Consider the following 21,403-nt stretch of genomic DNA (forward strand, 5'->3'; position numbering starts at 1 on the left):
TAGTATAATTTAATCAAGTGAGGTTTACGGATACACCATGTACATAAACTCTCTCTATGATAAAGTTTAAAATCAACGTTTCGATCAGCTGCTCTGAGTTGTCTTTAGGAGACTCAAGATCAAAGGTGTTCTGTCATCCTTAAACTTCGGGGAAAACATAGGGGGTAATTTTGGCACAGGAGAAGCAATAATACAGTTGACCCGCCCAGTGATCTTTGTGAAAAAAAAATTGACATTTTCATTTGGAAGTTATTTTTATTCATTTGTGTCGAATGTCATACCTAATGATTGATTTGATTGCGTTTTGTCTTTAAAATGTATGTGTAAATTGTAAATAAAGTGTTTGGTTGTTTTGGATGATATTGTATACAAATTTTTGTTTGATGTTTTCAGTCTCAGCATTTTAAGATAAAACAGAAGAGATGAGAAAGTGAATTAAAGATTGTGAACAAGGCGCATTATTTTTGTTTACATCGTGTACCGAGTGTAATGCTGCTACAAAATAATGTTGTTTGTTGGAGTGTTTGCTTGTTTTGTTTGTTTTGGTTTGTTGGTTGGTTGGTTGTTTGTTTGTTTGTTTGTTTGTTTGTTTGTTTGTTTGTTTGTTTTGCTTGGCATTGATTTTGGGGTTGTATTTTTAAAGTTCAATGTTTCAATGAAAAAAGCAAGGCAGGACGGGGCAGAGATGATCATTAGTACTTGTTTTCGAAATCACATATATAATTTTATGGATGTAACATTTCATTTTATGACTACAATTAAAGCGCTTTCGATTATCCGCAAAAATGTGTTGCGCCCTCTGTTGTCATACGCTGGCCTTGCAAACCAGCTGCTTCACCATAAAGAAGGGAGACCAGACTAAATTGTTATTATTTCAAACGCAATTACAGAGCTCCAGCTGGACGTCTCTCGTGGTGAAACTCTTATTGCACCACCTTGTGAAAAAGTGTTTTCTTTCGGATGTGGAAACACAAGCTGACGAATGGTTCTATATTTATAATTTTGTCGAAAAAACCAGTGCTTTGTGTGTAGGAAAAGGTGAGTATATATGCAATAGATTTAGTAATTTACATTTAAATTATATACAGATTTAGTGTGGCAAGATCTGGAACAAATCAAGTAGATTCGGTTTTACTTCCACGTTTTTTACCGTTCTGCCCGTCAGCTGCCCTGTGTTAGTGTAATTTGCTGGCCATGTTATTGTTTTGTTAATTAATTTAATAATAGGCCTAATGTCAGTTTAAATGGTTTGTTTTGTGTTGCTTAAACTAGTAATTGTGTATTAGTTTTGCCCATTCTTTTTGTCAAGATGGTTGAGTGTAGCTTCTTCTGATCTTGTGTATAAATGTGTAGTCAAACTCAAAGTCAGTGAATGAGTATGTAGTTTAAGATTTGTTTGTGGTGACATCATCTACATCATGATATGTAGGTAGTCCGTCAGCATTGACTGCTCTAATTCTAGTCTAGGCCCTCGCTGCAACCTGGTTACCTGGATTCATCACACACACACACCATTGTCACGTCATAAAATGGAATAGACCAGACTTCCCTTGTGATTTTCTTGTGACATGACAATGCACTTTATTCCATAGAAAAAAAGGATGGAAATTCGCAGACAATGATTATTATTCTGAAGGAAATGTTATTGTAAATTTGTGTCATTGCTCACTGACATAATAGCTGTGTGAACTGTCATCATCATTGATTATCAATCATCTATTATCCGTGTAAACATTGATGATAAATTATTCTGAGTGCGTTTTATTAAATTGTAGTTGTATTTTCTCCTTGCTTTGAAAGCATAACAGATTTCAACCTGGTACAGAGCTCACCAGCCACGACGAATCATTTCCAGAGTCTCATCCGTACTATATCAAGTAACATGGCCGCCAGCGGGAAAGTAGCACAACCTATGGTGGAGACTTCACCCATGCGCAACCCGTGGAAGGTCGCTACTCAGACACCACCTGCCTGCTCTCTTGCCAGCGTGATGGACGAAGAATTTGCCAAAAATTTACAGAGAGAAGAGGAAGTGGGAAAGCCAACAAAGACTGTCGCTGCTGGCGCAGAAATGTCATCAAGGTAAATATTACTGAGAGTGGGCGGTAAGGGGGTGGGGGGGTTAAGACAAACAAAAAGTAACAGTTATCAAGACAACAAAAAAGAAAATAACCAGTAAACTGGGGTAAAAACGCCCGTTTTTCTAGTTTATGAGAAATGTCTCCGAATTTCTTGGAGACAGAGGGAAATTAATGTGTGGTTTTATCCATTACATATCTCCTCTATTGTGTGCAAATATAAAATTAAACTCACTATGTTGATAAAGGGAAATTTTCCTTGCTTTTTGAAAGGAAGTTTGGCGGGCGTTTTTACCCGGGTGTTGGGGTAAAAACGCCCAAGACCCGGGTAAAAACGCCCGCGCATATGTAAACCCCCAAAAGCGATTGCTATTATATACAGGTTTTTGTAGTGGAATCATATTTATTCAATTGATTCAATATTGAGGAACCTACACTAACTACAAACAATTTTTTAAACACAGTTAGTTCATTATATAACTATAAACTCAATCATTTGAAACCGTAATTTTATGTGGAAGGTTGAAACATTAGCGCACATAATTAACGCACAACAAACTTTAACACCTATTTTATGTACCAACTTTGAAAGGTCTAAGGTTACAAAGCCCATAACCGAAGCACACTGTTCCCAGGAAATCGTCCCAGAAGCTCCTGATTTCACAAAGCACTAAGACTCATGTTAAAATGACTTGTCAGTTAAGATTGCAAAGATTTGCAAATAAGGCCATTCTTAGCTCTTTGTAAAATCAAGCTTGGATCACTGATATTTCTTTTAAGACCTAAGATTAGAAGACGCATTTCATACTAAAACTGTTTTTTTCTTTCTTTTTTTCTTTTTTTTCAGTATTACTTAGAAAGCTTTGACTCTATATCTTACATCATGCTTTTACAAGCAACTTTAAAACATATTCGGTCAATTCAGCTTGAAACATGCCTTACTAAAGTCAATCATGTTTTTACCCCAAGCAAAATCAATGTTATTAGTCATAAATTTACATATATGTTTCTAGCCTGCTTTGTGATAGTAGCTATTTCAATGCATATTTATCTGCCATTTATTGAATTTGACCATAGTTTTAGCCAAGTCTTCTTGATTTAATCCCCAGTGGCGTGCAGTAGTTGGAATGATGGTCTGTAATTTGCAGAGGATATCACAGCGTCGAGTCTGGAGAATGTCATCATTTTTTTCTGGCCAAATGAATCTGTTGGTGCCACGAGGCAGCATGTATTTGACGGTCACATGAGTCGGAGTGATTGGTAGCATCACTACTCCAATGTATAAATCCTCCTCATATATAGCTGCCACATATTCTCCCACTTGATAATTTGCAGAAATCACGTTTTCAGAAGATCCTGCCGAGTGTACTGTCCCTGATGAAGCTGCTGCCTGTGACGCTACTAGTGTTTCTTGTTTGTTGTCATTCGATGTCGCTTGCATTTTCTTTTGTTCCATTTTCCTCTTCTGTGCTAGGTCTTTTTTCTCTTTTGCTACTTCTCGATTCTTTTGCAGCTGCTCTTTCTTACTTTTAGCCAGTTGTTCTTTCGCTTTGATTTCTGCTTTCTTTTTCTGTTTTTCTTGTTCTTCTGTTTGAAGCCTTACAACCACTTCATCTTCTGTTAGGCATTCCCCAAATGATCTCTTCACAGCTTTCCCCCTTTTCTTTTCATTAACTGGTGCCTGTCGTTTCTGAAGTGAGTTAAGCACAGCGACCTTCATTGCTCGCTTTGGCGTGAGAGGATCAGTGAGGGAGTCATCTTCACTAGAAGGAGAAACCAATGGACTTGGTGGAGAGCTAACGTGGGCTGGACTCTGTGTGTCCCAAGAAAGATCAGGTGCTGGACTAAGTGTTGGCTGTGTGGTCTCACCTTCATCTACACTGGAACATGAAGCTGCAACTTGGTCTGGACTCATCTGTGTGTCCTGATTAACTTGTACCGTGCTACATGTAGGCCTACGTGTATCTGTATCTGGACGGAAGAACACCTTGGCTGGAAGAAGCTTCTCTGTGGGAATGGCATGTCTGTCCACTGGATATATTCCGCTTTTCATGAAGCCAGAGATAACATGCTCTTTACGGAAAGCCTTAGCATACAGCTGCTTCAGCAGGCCAGGAAAAGTTGACTTGTCAACACTTTTCAGTCGACTACCCTTGTAGTGCCGCTTCAGGATTTTGCTCCAGTCTTTTTTGGCAGGGCCAAACACACCAACATCTAATGGTTGTAGAACGTGCGAACAGTGCGGTGGCATACAGAGAAGGTGCACATCGTGTGCTTTGGCTGTGGTTATTAGATCTACAGTGATGTGACTACTGTGCCCATCGAACAAAACCAGAATGGGTTTCTTGATGTGTCTGACGTGGTATAAGAAGCGCTTCTCGAACCATGAGGCCAGTGTTGTCCCTTCCATCCATCCTGAATCAGTTGTCGAGTACCCTGCACCATAAGGACCACCAACACACCAAGAATCATACAAGTTCTTGGCCTTGTAGAGGATATATGGGGGGAACACTTTACCATTTGCAGCAACACATCCCAAGACAGTGTACATTTCTTTCCCACTACCTGGAATGACAACACTGGGGTTGCGTTTCCCTTTCTTTACAAATACTCTCTTGCATTTTGGATCGGTGACAAAGCCTGTCTCATCCAGATTGATGATTTGAGCAGGAGAATCACGGATTCCTAGCTCATCAACTTTCTGTTCTAAAATGTCAAAGAACTTTGATATGACAAACTCATTGCAGGATGTAGCCCTAGAGATGGTTAACACCTCTGGTTTTCTAGGAGCAAGTTCAGTCATCCAGCGTCTTGTGAAGCCGTAGAACCAATCGTCGCCTGGACGGTTATTCTTGAACCGGGTCTTCTTTGCCAGAGATGCGACATACTCTTCTGTGATGTCTAGTATATCTGATTTCTCCATTAAGCATGCTTACTCCTCAGCTGCAATAATGGCTGTTACCAAGAGTTCCTCCTCTGCATGCGAAAGGTCTGTAGCTCTTCCTGATCCGTATTTAAGATTGGGATCTGCGATGTGCTCTCTGAGTGTTCGTCTTGGAATCTTGTATTGCCTTTCTGCTTCACGTTGACTTATTTCACCTCTCTGCACTCGGCAGAGGGCAGTTTTTAGAGTGATTGTGCTATACTTTTGTCGCAAACCAGTTTTCTGATACTGTCGAGGCATCTTGCTCTGAAAAAAAAGATGTAAGAAAGGCTAAAGGCTAGGCAACAGAATAGTGTTTGGAATGCGAAAGGTTGGGGAAGAAAAATCACTCAATTAAATAAAGCCAATGCCACCTTGCACCTTGAAAAATGCCCTAGGGCATGTAGGGTTACTGTTTACCCTTGAAATACGGGCAGCACTAATTATGTAGTGGGCTGCTGTGGATGCAGGCACCAAGGCCTATGGTAGGATAGCAAGACCAACTCATAGGCATATGCCTGGTACACGCAATACCAGTAGGTCTATGTAATCTTAACAACTTGACCCTAATATTTCAGACCTACATGCACTTGTATGCAAGCCTTAATGAAGAAATATTGACTACATAGCACTGGCCTAATAGATTGTTTAAAAGTTTGTAGGAATATTGAAATTGAAATATTTACCTTCAGTAAAAGAGTCCTTCCTGTGAGCCCCAAGTGTGACTGGCTTCTGAAAGATACAGTACTTGTACAACATGTCATGTATGCATGTGTGTCCACAGGCTGTGCATGTGTTTTCACATGTGCTCTCGCATGTGCTCTCACATGTTTTGCGCATGTGCTGCGCATGTGACAGAATCTACCTCCCAGATTTTAATGAGGACACAACACACTCAAACAGTAATAGGTAAGGCCTACTGTTGTAACAGAGACAGTCAAGTGGTGGAAATAGATCAGAGCACACAGGACAACAAGAGATGAACGGAGAAGAGGTTGACGGAGGGGGGGGGCAGAGGGAGGGGCTGGTATGACCAAAAGAGGTTGGACAACACAAAAGACAACAAGTGGGAAGGGTGGTTAGTTAATGAGGCAGATACAAATTTGGCTGTCAAATTATTTATAATGAGGTTTTTGATGACTAATGGGGCTTTAATAGAGTTCAATGTTAAAGGATGCTACTGGGCGTTTTTACCCCGAGGTACTTGATTTATCCTGGGGTAAAAACGCCCACTTGCAAAACAATAGTAAGCAAAATATTAAAATTCATTTGAATATTGTGATCATTTATTACTTTGTAGTTAACCCTTCTGAATATATATCAACTATGGAACAATAAAAAAAATACACAATGTGCTGGTTTTTTTTCTTTTTTAGGTTTAGTAGGTTAAACCTTCGACAGGCATTTTTCAAAACTGTTTAATTTTTTTTTTTTTTTACAGCAACTATGCATCCTTAAAACATGTTAATGAGTTTAATTCTTCTTTTTATTATATTTCCCATGCATTGTCCTTAATAGAAATATATTTCATTTAGTAATTCTATTTGTCTTTTTTTACTAGCGGAAGAAACAAGTCAAGTGGGCGTTTTTACCCCATGGGCGCTTTTACCCCAGATGGGGGTTTTCCTGATCGATTAAAAAGCACTTGTGACTTCTGGTCAACTGTTGAATCATTTCTACTGATTCCAATCCGAACTATGAGCCGATCTGTAAACAAAGCGAATGTCAACCCACTTTCCAGGATTGACCAGGATTAAAAATTACACACTACACTCTGTCTTCATAGCCATAAATCCACAAACCACAGATACGCCCTGAACACCCAGCAGGGTGGATATGTGCACATTTCAAGTGTAGTTATTATTATTATTAATTTTATATGCTGCATGTATATAAAGCAAAATGTACAACAGTTATTGAAAATACATTTGTAGAGGATTTACCCAGAACTTTCCACCCAAAAAAGGGAGGTTTCATATTTTTTTTACTGTGGGCTTCATTTAACCTCAAAGGAAAATTTAGAAATGGTTTTCAAGTCTATTTCCGTTTTGAACAGTTGACCGGTTAAGCATCTTATCCATAATAATCGCAGTACAAGACGAACTTATGATAAAGCACTGCATTGCATTGTTGCATTAGGATTATGAATTTTTTGTTAATCATTCTCTCATTTGTTCAGTGCCCTGACAGACCTTGAGTATGCACTGACTCTGGAGGGAAATGGAGACGACGCTGCGACAGAGAGTGATCTTCTACTGGCTCAGATGCTACAACTTCAGTTTGATAAAGAACACGACGCCCTTCTAGATGTTGAAGAGAGAAAACAGAACGCCAACAGTAAAGGTAGAGTATTAAAGACACTGGACACTATTGGTAATTACTCAAAATGGTTACTAACATTTAACCTTACTTGGTAACGAGTAAAGGGGAGCTGTTGATATTATAAATATTGTGAGAAACGGCTCCTTCTGAAGTGATGTAGTTTTCGAGAAAGAAGTTATTTTGCAAGAATTTGATTTCGAAACCTTATGATTAGGTTTTGAGGTCTTGAAATCAAGCATCTGAAAGCACACAACTTCGTGTGACAAGGGTGTTTTTTTTTCTTTCATTATTATCTCGCAACTTCAACGACCAGTTGAGCTCAAATTTTCACACGTTTGTTATTTCATGAATACGCTGAGATAAACCAAGTGAGGAGACTGGTCTTTTGACAATTACCAATAGTGTCCAGAGTCTTCGTACAACTCTCAATATAATTCAAAACCCGGTAATAATTCAAAACAGTAATATACATGTATGCCCTTTAAAAAATATTATAATTATTATTATTAACTGTTCTCTCTTAAATCAGGCCTGAAGGTTCGTCTTTTGAGAGGGCAAGGCCATTTTCATTGTGCAAGGGGCATTTCCATTGCAATATTATTTTAAAAGTCTTTGGGGAAGTTTTGAAAGGGCATCAAAGCCAAGACAAGGCCAACAGAGATATTTTTTATTTTATTTTTTATTCATGACCCAAATTTAGTTTTTCTTCCAATTCAATTAGGAAATGTCAAACATTTCAGTTATATGAACAATTTTGACCAAATTTTTACATATTATTATATTAAAATAAGACACTAATTTTTCAATAGAAAATAGTAATATTTTTTCTTTTATTCTCTTCGAAACCCCCTTGTGTTATTTTTTACAAAAACTAAACTACGAGTAATTATTATCACTAACCATTTGACTTTTTTCCAGTTGGCATTTCGTATGCAAACTACCGCACAGTGCATCCAGCTATACGTAGGGATGAGGTCGATGAGTTTTCCTTTGATGTTGATAATGACAGCGATGATGATGATTGGGAGTTGTATGTAGATAAAGGTAGGAAATCCTCCAGAGATAATTCCTAAGATTATTTCCCTAGATTATTTCACTTCTTATAATATCAAAGTCTTATATAGTCTTTTATCTTCCAGTATGCGCTAATCCACCAAGATGCTCGAACTACTAGGGGGATAAAAACATTTATCTTCAAGTACGCGCTAATCCTCCAATCAGATTGGCAGAATGAGTGGTGATAAAAACCTATAATGCTACGGAAAATATAGCGCGTCTGCGTCCCATATCCAACTCGGCCTGCGGTCTTGTTGGATATGGGACGCAGAAGTGCTATATTTTTCCGTATTCCACTCGCGCTTGTGCGATAACTTATAAGATACTACTTCCTCTGTTTTATATCCTACATGTACTTCCTCTGTTTTTATTACACAGTGCGTATTGTGAATGTCAATGCGTCACGCTCCGTATACGGACAGTGCACAAATTTAATTCGAAACTTTGTGTGCATGCATGCTGTTCGTAGCGAAATAACGTTCTAAAATTTTAAACTTTGCACGTTGCACTGGAGACTGGAAGATCAATTTGTTTTCGGCCTCGTTGGATATGGGATGCAGAAGCACTATATGTTTCCAAATTCCACTCGGGCTAGTGTGATAACTTATAATTTAGCGCACGTACCTACCAAACAAGGTACTCAAGGCGCTGAGTATGTACAAACTTTTAGAAAGATAGGTTATTGCAGTGATGAATTCTGAGACCCAATTATTAAGCACCGTATAAGGGTTTACAAGGTGCTACGTTGCATTCAGCAGCCACAGCCAGGAACACGGGGTGAACCCCCTTCACTTTTCGATTATGGGTTCTTTTACATGCGATACACAACACATGTGACCAACTGCTTTACGTCCCATCCGAAGGAAGAAGCAATGGCTAAGTGACTTTCTTAAGGACACAAGTGTCACGGCTGGGGATTCTAACGCCTAGGGATTCTCATCTAATCTTGCGTTCCATGATTGCTCTTTACTCTCTTTGATCTTCTTTTCGGAAATAAATCCCTTGTCGTAAGGAAGTCATACTAAGCAAGAATAAACAGGATACCAGCCACAGTTGGTACATGTGGAATGGTATGCTTTGCCGCCTTTTACACTACTTTGCTAAGCATAATTATTTTTTTTTAATTCTCTCTTGTTTTTAAATCTACTACATGTATGTAACAGACGTGTCCTCGCCTAAGAAAGTTCAAACCACCAGAGACAAGAATGGAGTGTTGATCACGAAGCATGATGCAGCCGTCTGCGGCAGAAAAAATGCCTCAAAAGTTATGGAGAAGGTAGGAAAATACAAAACATTATTAGAAAGGATATAAAACTTTTGAAAATATCCCCTGATATGGAAACCTTTCCCCATTATGTTATTAAAGTAAATTCTAAATATAATATAAAAATAGTTAATGGCCTGAGGTTTTGATCCTTGCAGTATTTTTCAAAGTCTAAAATTAAGCCTTTAGCCTTTGTGAAAGACTCTGCCAGGATCTTAATGTCAGTCCATTAACTTTGTTTGCATTTATTCCATAGGTCCTTTTAGTTTGTAAGCAGATTGCAATAGCTCAATTCTATTTTCTCTAAAAATGTCCTTGATTGATCGACAAAATCTCCTTGATTACAAGCTGCAAATGTTGCCTTGTTCTTGTGTATGTGTCATGACTGAAACAAGGAAGTTATTTTATTTTTGTGTGTGTCTTGTTTTTATAATTATTTATTTTTCTTTCTTTTTTCTTGCAAATGAAACACTCCTTCAAGGTTTCTTCCTTATCAAAATAATTTAAAATCTTCACTTTTAATAAAAAATACTATTAACTCTCAATAAAAAACAATAATTCTGTTTTTAAAGGTAGGGTCATAGATAGTTTTTTTTTTTTAAGTTAGTGCTGATTTATATGTAGAAATATCAATAAATAATGAGTAGGGTAGATGGCCTTAGCTTTCAATCCTAACCGGACCTTCTTCAGAGGCATAAAACAAGTACAAACAACATAGAAAAAGAGAGAGGAAAGGGATTCAGGGAGGGATCCAGACAGAAGCGGGAAAATTATAGCCAATCAAAGTTTCTATTTTAGAAACAATTGATGGCTAGCAGAAAGTGTTCTGAAGAAGAGGTAGGGATAGGGAAAAGATAAAATGGATATGCTTATAAAATAAGTTTCTTACTACGACCTGTGGAGGGTCTGTTGAAACCGTTGAGTTGCAGACTGGAAAATCCTGGTGACCGGTGATATATAATGAGTAGGGTAGGGTAGAGTAGGGCATAAAACAAGTACAAACAAATACATATCCACTTATAGAAAAATAGAGATACCTCATCAAACAGAGTGATTTCTGGCACAGGCTCGCTCATGAGAGATGAGACCAATTCTGGCAGTGGTTTATCGTCCACAGAAATGACATCAGTTTCTGTGGCCCTGTCATGGTGTTACTTTGATACCTGTACGTTTAAAAGGTGGCCGGGCATAACGTAGTTTTGTTTTAATTTTAACCTCTCTGTTTGTTTATTTTTTGGTTTGTTTTTTAGTTCCCTCCTGGTTTCAATAGTGGAGATGATGTTGGGATGGACATGAAGCTTCCAAACAGCGTCTTCAATACCCTTAAACAACACAGTCAGACAGCAGAGCGTAAAACACACAGAGTCCATGAGAAGAAGGAGCACTCCACTGCGGTAAGTTCACTGCTCATGGTGGGGTGTCGTGGCCGAGTGGGTAAGAGCACCGAACTCAAGCTCTGATGCTTCTGTTCAGCAGAGTGTGGGTTCGAATCCAGGTCGTGACACTTGTGTTCCTGAGCAAGACACTTAACTATAATTGCTTCTCTCCACCCAGGGGTAAATGGGTACCTGTGAGGGCAGAGATGGTTCTTGTGATTGGTTTAGCCATATAGCGCATATAATTGTCGCACAGGCTGTATACTCCCCAGGGAAATGAGATGGTTTAAGGAATGATTTAAGGCCCAGTGACCAGGGGTATAATGTCGGCAACGCTTTGAGACACCCCGTGAAAAAGCGCTATATAAAAACCGTGTATTATTATTATTATTATTATTATTATTATTATTATTATGGTTTGCAATCGACAAACCTCAAAACATTACTATTAATTTTGGTTTTACCCATACACTGACGTGTGTTTGCACTGTATACTCAGTACGTTCCCAAGTTCTGTGTGAAAAAAAAATCACAGGAATATTTCTTGTGTGGGATTCAAACCCGCGACCTTTGCAATTTTGAAAAGTGAGATGATTGTATTAATTTAGGTGTGTCGTGGCTGTGTGCGGTCTTGTTCACCAGGCCGAAGCTCTTGTGTTTACTCCAGCAGAGTGTAGGTTTGAATCCTGGTCATGACAATTTTTCCCTTGTACCATAATTGCTTTGTACAAGAAGAAGTTGGAAGAAAGTGCATTCTGCTATAACAGCCAGGCCCCTAGCATGCCTAGTGGATGATACCCATTTCTAGAAACAGGGATCACACAAAAATCTCAAAAAGGGAGATTCCCAACATGAGTTCCAGTTCCATCTATCCCTTTCTATGGAGAAAAACCAAGCATAGCACAGTATATGTAGGTGCATTCCTGTGTTCAGCCAATATTTGGGCGGACACACACATCAGCCATCAGACTAACTGCACAAAAATAGATGGTGCTCCGAAGTTGTACGGGCGTAAACAATATTCACCAAAAGCCAATTAAGCCTGGTTCATACTTCCTGCTAATGCAAAAGTGTGAAACTCGCAATGAATAATTGGCAGATTTCAACTCCTGCAACTTTGGCTGTGAAAACAGCCATAACTTCAAAGTTTGCTTCGCGTTCGCATCTGCAGGAAGTATGAACCGGTTTTTTTCGGGGAAAAAGTGGTCATCCAACATGAAGTGGTTAAAAGTCAATAACCTGACTTACGTTTGTTATACTTCTAGGTCATGGCCATGGATCCCAACACCAGACTTCTGCTGTTCAAGTTGGTAAATAGTGGTCTCTTAGAATCAGTGAATGGTACAATCAGCACTGGAAAAGAAGCTGTTGTGTTACATGCCAATGGAGGAAGGTCAGTATTATAGTTGGGCATTTTTGTTCATTTTTATAAACAGTTAAAAGGAGCTGGTGACTTCCGTTGTTTTTGAGCCCATTTGTAAAAGGAGCAGATGTCAATACATCTTCAAGGATTAAAGGCAGTGGACACTGTTGGAAATTACTCAAAATAATTATTAGCATAAAACCTTACTTCGTAACGAGTAGTGGGGAGAGGTTGATAGTATAAAACATTGTGAGAAACGGCTCCCTCTGAAGTGACGTAGTTTTTGAGACATTGTATTTTCCGCGAATTTGATTTCAAGACCTCGGATTTAGAATTTGAGGTCTCAAAATCAAGCCTCTGAAAGCACACAACTTTGTGTGACAGGATGTTTTTTTTCTTTCATTATTATCTCGCAATTTCGATGACCAATTGAGCTCTAATTTTCACAGGTTTGTTATTTTATGCATGTTTTGTTGAGATACGTACACCAAGTGAGAAGACTGGTCTTTGACAATTACCAATAGCGTCCAGGGTCTTTAAAAATAGACAACTGTAACTTAGTCTTTACAGTCACTTAACCACAAAACACAGAGGGGTAGAATAGAAAGCAAAATGTGTATTAAATTATAGATAAGAAGTACTCTTTGTGTCGATGTCGTTTTCGTTATCGCTGCAGTGTGGCTTTAACTAATAGTCATCTTATGTTTTGCACCTTTAGCCATCAGACATTGCTAGTACCTCGAGAGTGCGCCCTCAAGGTCTTCAAGACGACGCTGAACGAGTTTCGAACTCGCAGGCGTTACCTCCCAGACGCCCTCAGCCGCATGAACCCCAGGAAGATTATCAGTATGTGGGCGGATAAAGAACGCTTTAATCTCCATCAGTAAGTAATCATTTTCCTTGACAACATTGTTATCACAATGAAACCTATGGATGTATAAACTATTTTGTATTTAGCCCCATTTGCATTGGACTTAATTTGGGTAAATTAACCGAGCAAATGGGTAACTTACCCATTTCAAGTCCAATGCGAACAGCCCAAGATGTTTTCCTCCCAGGTAACTTACCAGACTTGAATGGGTAGTTTAACCGACCCACGCCTGCCTGGCTAAAATTTACCAGCCGTCGATTTCACCAAAGTCTTCTTAACTTTTAATCCCAAGACTTAGGACGAGTTAAGTTTTGATCCTAAGACGTTAGGACGCATTGAACCCATCCTAAGTTAAGACGGGTTACTCGTCCTAACTCGAGATAGGATTAATCCTGGCGTTTCGTGAAATCGGCTGCAGTTTAACTGAGCCAAACAGTACAGTTCAAAGGCCATCAGGGTCAAAGCCGTCCTGGTAAAAAGCCACATCCGGTCCCCCAATCTACCTGCCGCACCACATGATCGTTTGATGACACATCTTAAACATGCATTGTTTACATGGATGGATGCCTGGTCGCACTTATTGCATTCTCGCTATCATGTATCCCGGTCAAAGGTCACTGCGGTAGCACTCTCTTGTATGTGTGTTTTACCGATCGTGTCGGTTAGTTTACCATTGTCATTAATCCAAGGGTGGATGCTGGTATTAAGTTCCCCTTTTGGAATGGTAACCACTGTCTCGGTAAAACATTAGTCCAATGCGAACATGGCTTTAGTCTTTTGTGATGTCACAGGTTATTATGTAACAAACAAGTCTATCAACTAAAATACTAAACCACATGGGAAACTGACTGTGTTTGTTTTAAGTCGGATTGAACACAAAAAAATGACTAGAGCAGGGTTTAAACCAACGACCTCCGGATTAATGTGTCGATAAACAAGGTATTTTTGTAAATTTTTGCTCAGGATGCGAAAGGCCGGTATCCGCTGCCCGGAGGTCATCCTTCTCAAGAAACACATCCTGGTACTCTCCTTCATTGGTGACCATCAGAAGGCTGCTCCCAAGCTGAAGGATGCTGAGCTGTCGAGCGACGATCTGCTGCTTGCCTACGAACAGTGTACAGAGGTCAGTCACATGAGCAACTTTATTAAACTGTGGCTCCCTTCATTCTCCCCACAAAAAAAAAAATGAAATTCTGGTTTTTTTTGAAAGATCAAATTCATAAAATCACCAAAGATAAATGTTAATATTGGGCTTCATGTTGCAAGTTTTTGAAGCTTGCATGCTTTCGCGCTTTGCGCTCAAAGTTCCTTTTTTTTATCAACAGCCTATCAAATCCCTGCTCATTGATGTGACACATTATTTTAGACTGCTCAATAGACTCCACAAATGACCTAACATGAATGGTGACATCACAGGGTTTTATGCAGATACTTGTTAAAAGCACCGGAGAAGGGTATTCAAAATGGTTGTTTTTGACACAATCAAAATCTGTCTAACCCTTTAGCCCGCATAACACCCGGAGGCGCCCTGGTATGACCACGCATACCGCCCGCACAGTTTTTTGAGTTATACACATGCGATTATAACACAGCAAACAGCCGTAGATAGAGCGGGATCTCAAGATGACAACAGTCTAAAAAATAGCACATGGTTCACATAAGAAAAAATTACGTAAGGTTCAAAGGTCGAAAGTCATTTCACCTTCAAACAACGCATGTATGAGTTGGTGCTTTTCTCTGTGTGTAGCTGTACGTTTTCTCTGTGTAGCCGGACCGTATAGGGGATGTACCACGTACTATGCGCGCATGTACACAGTAATGCGCGTCAAACTTTCTGGTGTTTTTACACATGGAATACCGCGATTTGAAAGGATTTTACAAAAGATTTTAGGTACAGAAGGTATCTGTTGATAATAGAGGCATTCATTTTCATTCCTAAAGGTATGTTGTGATTATTTTCAACCACTTTTTGTAGCTTTGTTTTCCTGTCGGACGACAGTAAAGTTGAGAAAACTTGTGTGCACAACTTTCAACGTAAACAAACTGAAGTAAATGCAAACACTGTCTATTTACTTACTTAAAAGTACTGATAAGATGACCATCCACTCTTCCAAGAATCAATCACGGCGATGGTCAAAGCGTGGTAGAGCCACTTGTGTACAAATGTAGCGCACGTACTCCAAAAATTTAGAATCACACTGCACGAATTGGAACTTAGAATTGTTCCGCTTTTCCACAGAAAAAGGTGCCGGAATCCGTCCTCAAAATACTCGGAGCGGAGATATGTAGTATACAGTGTTAGAAATGTTCAGATAGGGTTTTCCTGAATACCCTTTAATGAAACTTAACTGAAGTTATCAAACCGAAGGTGGAGCAATAAAATGATGCATGTTCATCTGTTGACTTCATAAAACAAGATGGCGTTGCCCATGCAAAAAGCTGAAGCACATGGAAAAAGTCAACTGCTGTTGCATGTAGCAAATATATACAATGTACATGTTTTCTGTACCAAAATAAACGGCTGTTGCATGACTAATATAAATAGTAATAAGTCACTACAAAACCTTCACTCGATACGCAAACAATGTTTTCAAATTTTTGTTGATCTCTCTTTTGTTTCCAACCTGAAAGCTTGAATTTTGTGAGACAAACAAAGCAACTGTGAAAATCATCCAAAAGATAATTCCATCCTCTACAAAATAAACTCAACTTGTAACACAAGAAAATAATCACACCAACAGTTATCCGACAATTTCTGGATAGGGCTGGAAATCGATTGAATTTTCCTGGCGCACTGAGGAGCGTGTGACATTATGTTTAATGTTGCGTGCGTGCTAAAGGGTTAATCTCATGTGAAACAATGTTGTTATTGATTGAAAACATGTTCAAATTTTTTTATCAAAGATCCCTTGTGTGCCAATTTCATTTAAGCTGGTCTTTAGGTTCGGTTTTTGTGAACAGTGATCAAATTTTTACATTTATATTTTGTCTTCAGATGATGGAAAGAATGTACAAACGGTGTCAACTGGTGCACGCTGATCTCAGCGAGTACAACATGCTGTGGTTTAATCACGAAGTCTGGTTTATCGACGTCAGCCAATCGGTGAAGCCGTTTCATCCAGAGGGGCTGAAGTTCTTGCTACGAGATTGCACCAATGTATCAAACGTAAGTGTGATTGGTCGAAGATGACTGTAGCTATTTTACGGTGTTATGGAATGCTGCCTAAATTTGGGTGGTCAGGTTGGCTTAGTGCTATCTTTCCTTGCCTACCACCTTTAGGACTTTGGTTCGACCCAAGTCTTTGGGCGCTTTGTGGATTGGGTTTTCAGTCCCTACCAGACTGCATGGGTTTTCCGTAGAATAATTCTCTTGAGTTTTCCTCCCACTACTAAAACATTTGGGTTCTTGGCTAGAAGAGTGAATCAATTCCTGAAGGTCCTTGGTTTCACAACCAGAATTTCTAAATGAAATGAAATGAACAGACAAGCATGTCTCGAACCTCACATTAAAATGGTGCCAAATTTATACATCCTATTTGGTACCCTTCCAAAGCAAGTTTGTGAACATTTTTGTACGTGAATCCTGAATTGAATTTGACTTTGACCTTTTTACAATAAAAAAGTTATTATGTGGAATGTACAAACCCTTTATTGTTAACATCCAATGACGTCATGTTTCTAATTTTGCTTTCTTTTAAAGATGTTCTTGTTTTGGAAAGCTCTCTCAAGACATATTTGCGCATCTACATCCCTTCAGTGCTTCATGTCCAGTTTAAAGACATTTGTTCAGACGTTCTTTCCAAGCCAGTGTCCAGTTTTCTGTTGACTGTTACCATTCATGTTCTCTTTGTGCGCCTTGGTTGTCTTCATCGTTTGGCTAATAATCGTTTTCTTCTTGTAATGCTTTCTGTTGTAGTTCTTCACTCAACGAGGCGTACCCAACGTTTCAACACCGAGGGAGCTCTTCAACAGAATCACAGATCTACATCTCCAAGATGGCAGCGAGCAGGAGTTCTTAGCTCAGGTAACCATGAACTTTGGTGGCATAAATAATGTGAAGATGACTCTGAATTAAAAACTTTATTTTGTTTTTTATAGACAAAATTTCCATGTCCACCCGCGGTATTATTTTTTGGGTTTCATTTTGAGCTTCTTGAGTGCTGACTTTCTTTTGAAAATACTGTTGCCACAATGAAATAAAGGAAAGACATTAATTACACTTACTTTGAATTTGCAGAATTTTAGCCTTCAGCCACGGCCCAAAATGTGCGTTGGTATGCAATAGTGGCAACAAGTTTGTAATTCAGTTTTGGATCCTGCTGTACTAACGCAATATAGGCCCTTGCTTAAACAGCTACCTGAGCGGAATGTTTTCAACAGAAATTGTATTTTTACCTGTTTTTAATGCACTTGTTCACCATTTTAATGTAATTTTGATATGTGTACACTTCTGAACTTTTCGTAATTATCGATTAAAAAATCAGGCCCCTACCTAAAGGTTTTTTGAAAAACTAAAAACACTTCTGCCGTTGAGAGCGGGCGTCAAAGGACAATGCCACTGACGTCATTTGTGGGAGTTTACTTTGTTATACATCCACGCTGCAACTAAGCGGCTTTATCTACTTATGACGTTTTGAGAGTGATTACGTAACGGGGCTTTTCGCAAATCTCGCAGAAAAGCTCTGGACAAGGACATACAAAATGATTGTTTTTTTACATAATTGAAACCGGCTTATAATCATATGACTCGATTTCCTTATTCATCGAAAACATTTTAAGTGGAATTCAGCAAAGTTCACGACTTGACATTTTCGTTCAAGCAGGTCTTTAAGTTGGGAAGAAAGTGCATTCTGCTCTACCAGCCAGGCTCCTCTTGGATGACACCCATGCCAACATCCTTACGGACTGTGAAGGGGTTACCCTCTTTCAGGCCTAGGAGTAGGTTGCAATGTGTCCCTGGTGACAGTTGATCAGGGTCTACAGCCCAAATCACTGCTCTACCAGCCAGGCTCCTCTTGGATGACACCCATGCCAACATCCTTACGGACTGTGAAGGGGTTACCCTCTTTCAGGCCTAGGAGTAGGTTGCAATGTGTCCCTGGTGACAGTTGATCAGGGTCTACAGCCCAAATCACTGCTCTACCAGCCAGGCTCCTCTTGGATGACACCCATGCCAACATCCTTACGGACTGTGAAGGGGTTTACCCTCTTTCAGGCCTAGGAGTAGGTGGCAATGTGTCCCTGGTGACAGTTGATCAGGGTCTACAGCCCAAATCACTGCTCTACCAGCCAGGCTCCTCTTGGATGACACCCATGCCAACATCCTTACGGACTGTGAAGGGGTTACCCTCTTTCAGGCCTAGGAGTAGGTTGCAATGTGACAGTTGATCAGGTACAGCCCAAATCAGTTAAGTGTGACCCTCACCTTGAAGTGGCCGTCCGGCCTGGGTGATACCTCATGAAAGAAAAATTTTAATATGAAATTCTTTACTCTGACAGATTGAAGTCATCACAGAAGCAGAGGAGTACAAATCTCTCGTACCGAACGAGAAGAACTTTGCATTTGATTACTTCTTCGAGCGCTCAGTCGCGGATAATGCGGAACAAAAAGACAAAGAGCGACGGAAGAGTGAAGGAAACGAAGAGACAGACGAAGGGAAGGAGAAGGAGGAAACATCGTCTTAGAAATCATCAATTCTTAAATAATTAGAACTGATATTATAACATCAATCCATCAGTCAACCAGCAGGCATTTTGCAGAGCGCCATCATATTAGTTGTCTATTCCGAGCTGCTTAGCAAAGTGAAGACAAATTTAAGACAAGAGTTTGCAGAATTTCATATGAAGATGACTTGTGCAATGGACTTGTAGGACTGATAAGGGAGATTATTCCATGGGCATGTTGTCACTTCACCAGGAGACGCTGTGGTATTGACCCATTTCACCTGACGTCATCAGCAGAAAAATCTTGAATGCGCCATACTGGTGGGCAATTTCACTGTGCGTTTTTATATATAACTCTATGCTGCGCGTTTTGCAGTAAAGTGTAATTTTAGGCGACGCGGGGTCAATACCGTTAAGTATTGAATTATCGCTTGTCCAACCGGGATGTGATCAAGGCAAGCACAACTAAAGCATGTTCCATTATCTTCAATTATACTGAACTGTCGTTACTCTATTGTAAAACTGTATCTGACAGCCTAAAGCCGGTTCTAATTCCTGCGAATGTTGACATCACAGGGCTGTTTTGTTGAGACAAGTCAGCTGATGCGAATTATTCATTGCGAATTTGTGAAGTCAAAATTTGTATCACATTCGTAGAAAGTATGAACCGGTGTGGCGGTTTCAACTTTCCGCTGTGTTCTGTTTTCCGAATGACCAAATACGGTAGCATTACGTCATGCGATGCCTGCGCACAGCAAGCGAAAGTAGTCCATTTTTAGTGCCGTATTGAGTTATCCATTACCCTGTGGTAGCTGTCATGGCGGCGTCCACGAGTCGAGTACAACTAGCGGCAAACGCATGGATCGTATGAGTTGTTTTTTTATGCAAGCAGAGTGGGGGGTGACCTGCCTAAAGTTGTACCCATGAATACATGTAAAGATGGGCCAAGAGATTATGTGACTACACAGAAAAGAATCGTAATATAAACAATTTGGGGGTCACTGCTGAGAGAACTACAGTATCTGACAGGTCACGGTATCTGACAGGTCACCCGGAAAACTGAACACGCCGGAAAGCTAAAACCGTTCGAACAACGTGCTGATATGTCCGACTACGCCACACCGGGCTTATGGCCCTAGCCCTAACCAGTCTTGCTTGGCATGGTGCTAGACATGCTAAATAATAATCAAGACCTAGTGCCAAATGAATACTGCGTATATGTGCTACACACAACTCTCGGCCTATGGTAAGGCTTCCGTGACCCCAGTGAGGGCACTGTTTTGAGCTTGTGATGTCATTGCAATCGGTCTACCGGTTATCGGTATTTGATTTGGCAGGTGTAGGTGTTAAATATTAACCAACACTGGAGTTTTTTTTTGGTTTTGGCCAAGCCAAAATACGGCAAGCAGCTTGTACAAAAATGCAAATAGCAACCGCACTGGTCATGCAGCAATATATTTAATGGGATGGCCTGGGCCCAATTTCATAGAGCTGCTATCTAAAAGTCTCTAGTCGTCTAAGCACAACAAACTTTGCTTACCAGAACAAGGTTACCAGCCAAACTACAATGTCACAATGTACATTATGTGACTGGTATCCTTCTCATTTATACTCAGCAGACATTTGTTAAGCAATATATTGGGCCCAAATCTATATGAAAAATTAGTAGTTCAGTGAAATAGATATTAGGGGTGAAGCCAGGGTCCTACTTTATAGAGTTGCTAAGCACAACAATTTTCTAAGCATGAAATTGTTTATCCTTTGATAAAAACAGGATTACCAACCAAATTTCCACGTGATTTTCAGGATAAGCAAACAATGGCTAAGTACCAGTAACAAGCAATATGCAACAAATAGAAATTAAGTTGGTAATCCTGTTTTTATATAGAAAGAAATTATTGCTGAGCAAATTGTTGTGCTTAGCAGCTCTATGAAATTGGGCCCTGTTGGTAGTGGTAGTTGTGGTTTTCTGCCTGGAAGTTTGGATGAGTTTTTTAATGATTGAAACAGCCATCTTTGTGCTATCCCCATAAAAAGGTAAAAAGTAAAGACTATTCAAGTGAACTTAACCAATAACACACCGCCTGAACTCAACCAGTGATTCAAATAGATCATGGTATGTATGAACTGACAAACAGAAAAACCATACTTTATAATTTTATTTCAGAAAATGTTTATTGAGCAAATATTTATGAACGTTGGTTGAATAAAAAATGATTTTGTCCCAATGTTATACATAGTTGTGATTAATCTTGTTTCGTAGCTTTGAATATAACAATAGTAGTGGCCATTTACAATGCGCCATGTCTGTCTAAAAGACACTCCTGGCCCAGGAGAGATGCAGAAGCACGTGGGCCTACACCGTCAGAGGAAAAGGGTCTGGGTACTTTTTATTTCATTATTATCTCGCAACTTTGATGACCAATTGAGCTCAAATTTTCACAGGTTTGTTATTTTATGCATATGTTGAGATACACCAAGTGAGA

General features: G+C 39.5%; 1 protein-coding gene across 2 annotated transcripts; it reads left to right on the top strand.

The window, feature by feature from the left end:
- The first annotated feature begins 928 nt into the window (after positions 1–928).
- On the top strand, positions 929–19,552 carry LOC117300874 (serine/threonine-protein kinase RIO3-like). 2 transcript variants are annotated; one of them, XM_033784727.1, is made up of 12 exons: positions 929–1,038; positions 1,801–2,082; positions 7,181–7,344; positions 8,242–8,367; positions 9,543–9,655; positions 10,894–11,037; positions 12,285–12,412; positions 13,101–13,265; positions 14,217–14,376; positions 16,249–16,419; positions 17,170–17,277; positions 18,753–19,552. In XM_033784727.1, the coding sequence occupies exons 2-12, from the start codon at positions 1,883–1,885 to the stop codon at positions 18,936–18,938; spliced, it is 1,665 nt and encodes a 554-aa protein (XP_033640618.1). In that variant the 5' UTR covers positions 929–1,038; positions 1,801–1,882; the 3' UTR covers positions 18,939–19,552. The 2 variants fall into 2 exon arrangements, with proteins under 2 accessions (XP_033640618.1, XP_033640619.1); XM_033784728.1 differs by lacking the exon at positions 929–1,038 and adding an exon at positions 1,110–1,174.
- Positions 19,553–21,403: the final 1,851 nt, after the last annotated feature.

The sequence above is a fragment of the Asterias rubens genome, chromosome 16 (genome assembly GCF_902459465.1).
Source record: "Asterias rubens chromosome 16, eAstRub1.3, whole genome shotgun sequence".
In the NCBI taxonomy this organism is placed as follows: Eukaryota; Metazoa; Echinodermata; class Asteroidea; order Forcipulatida; family Asteriidae; genus Asterias; species Asterias rubens.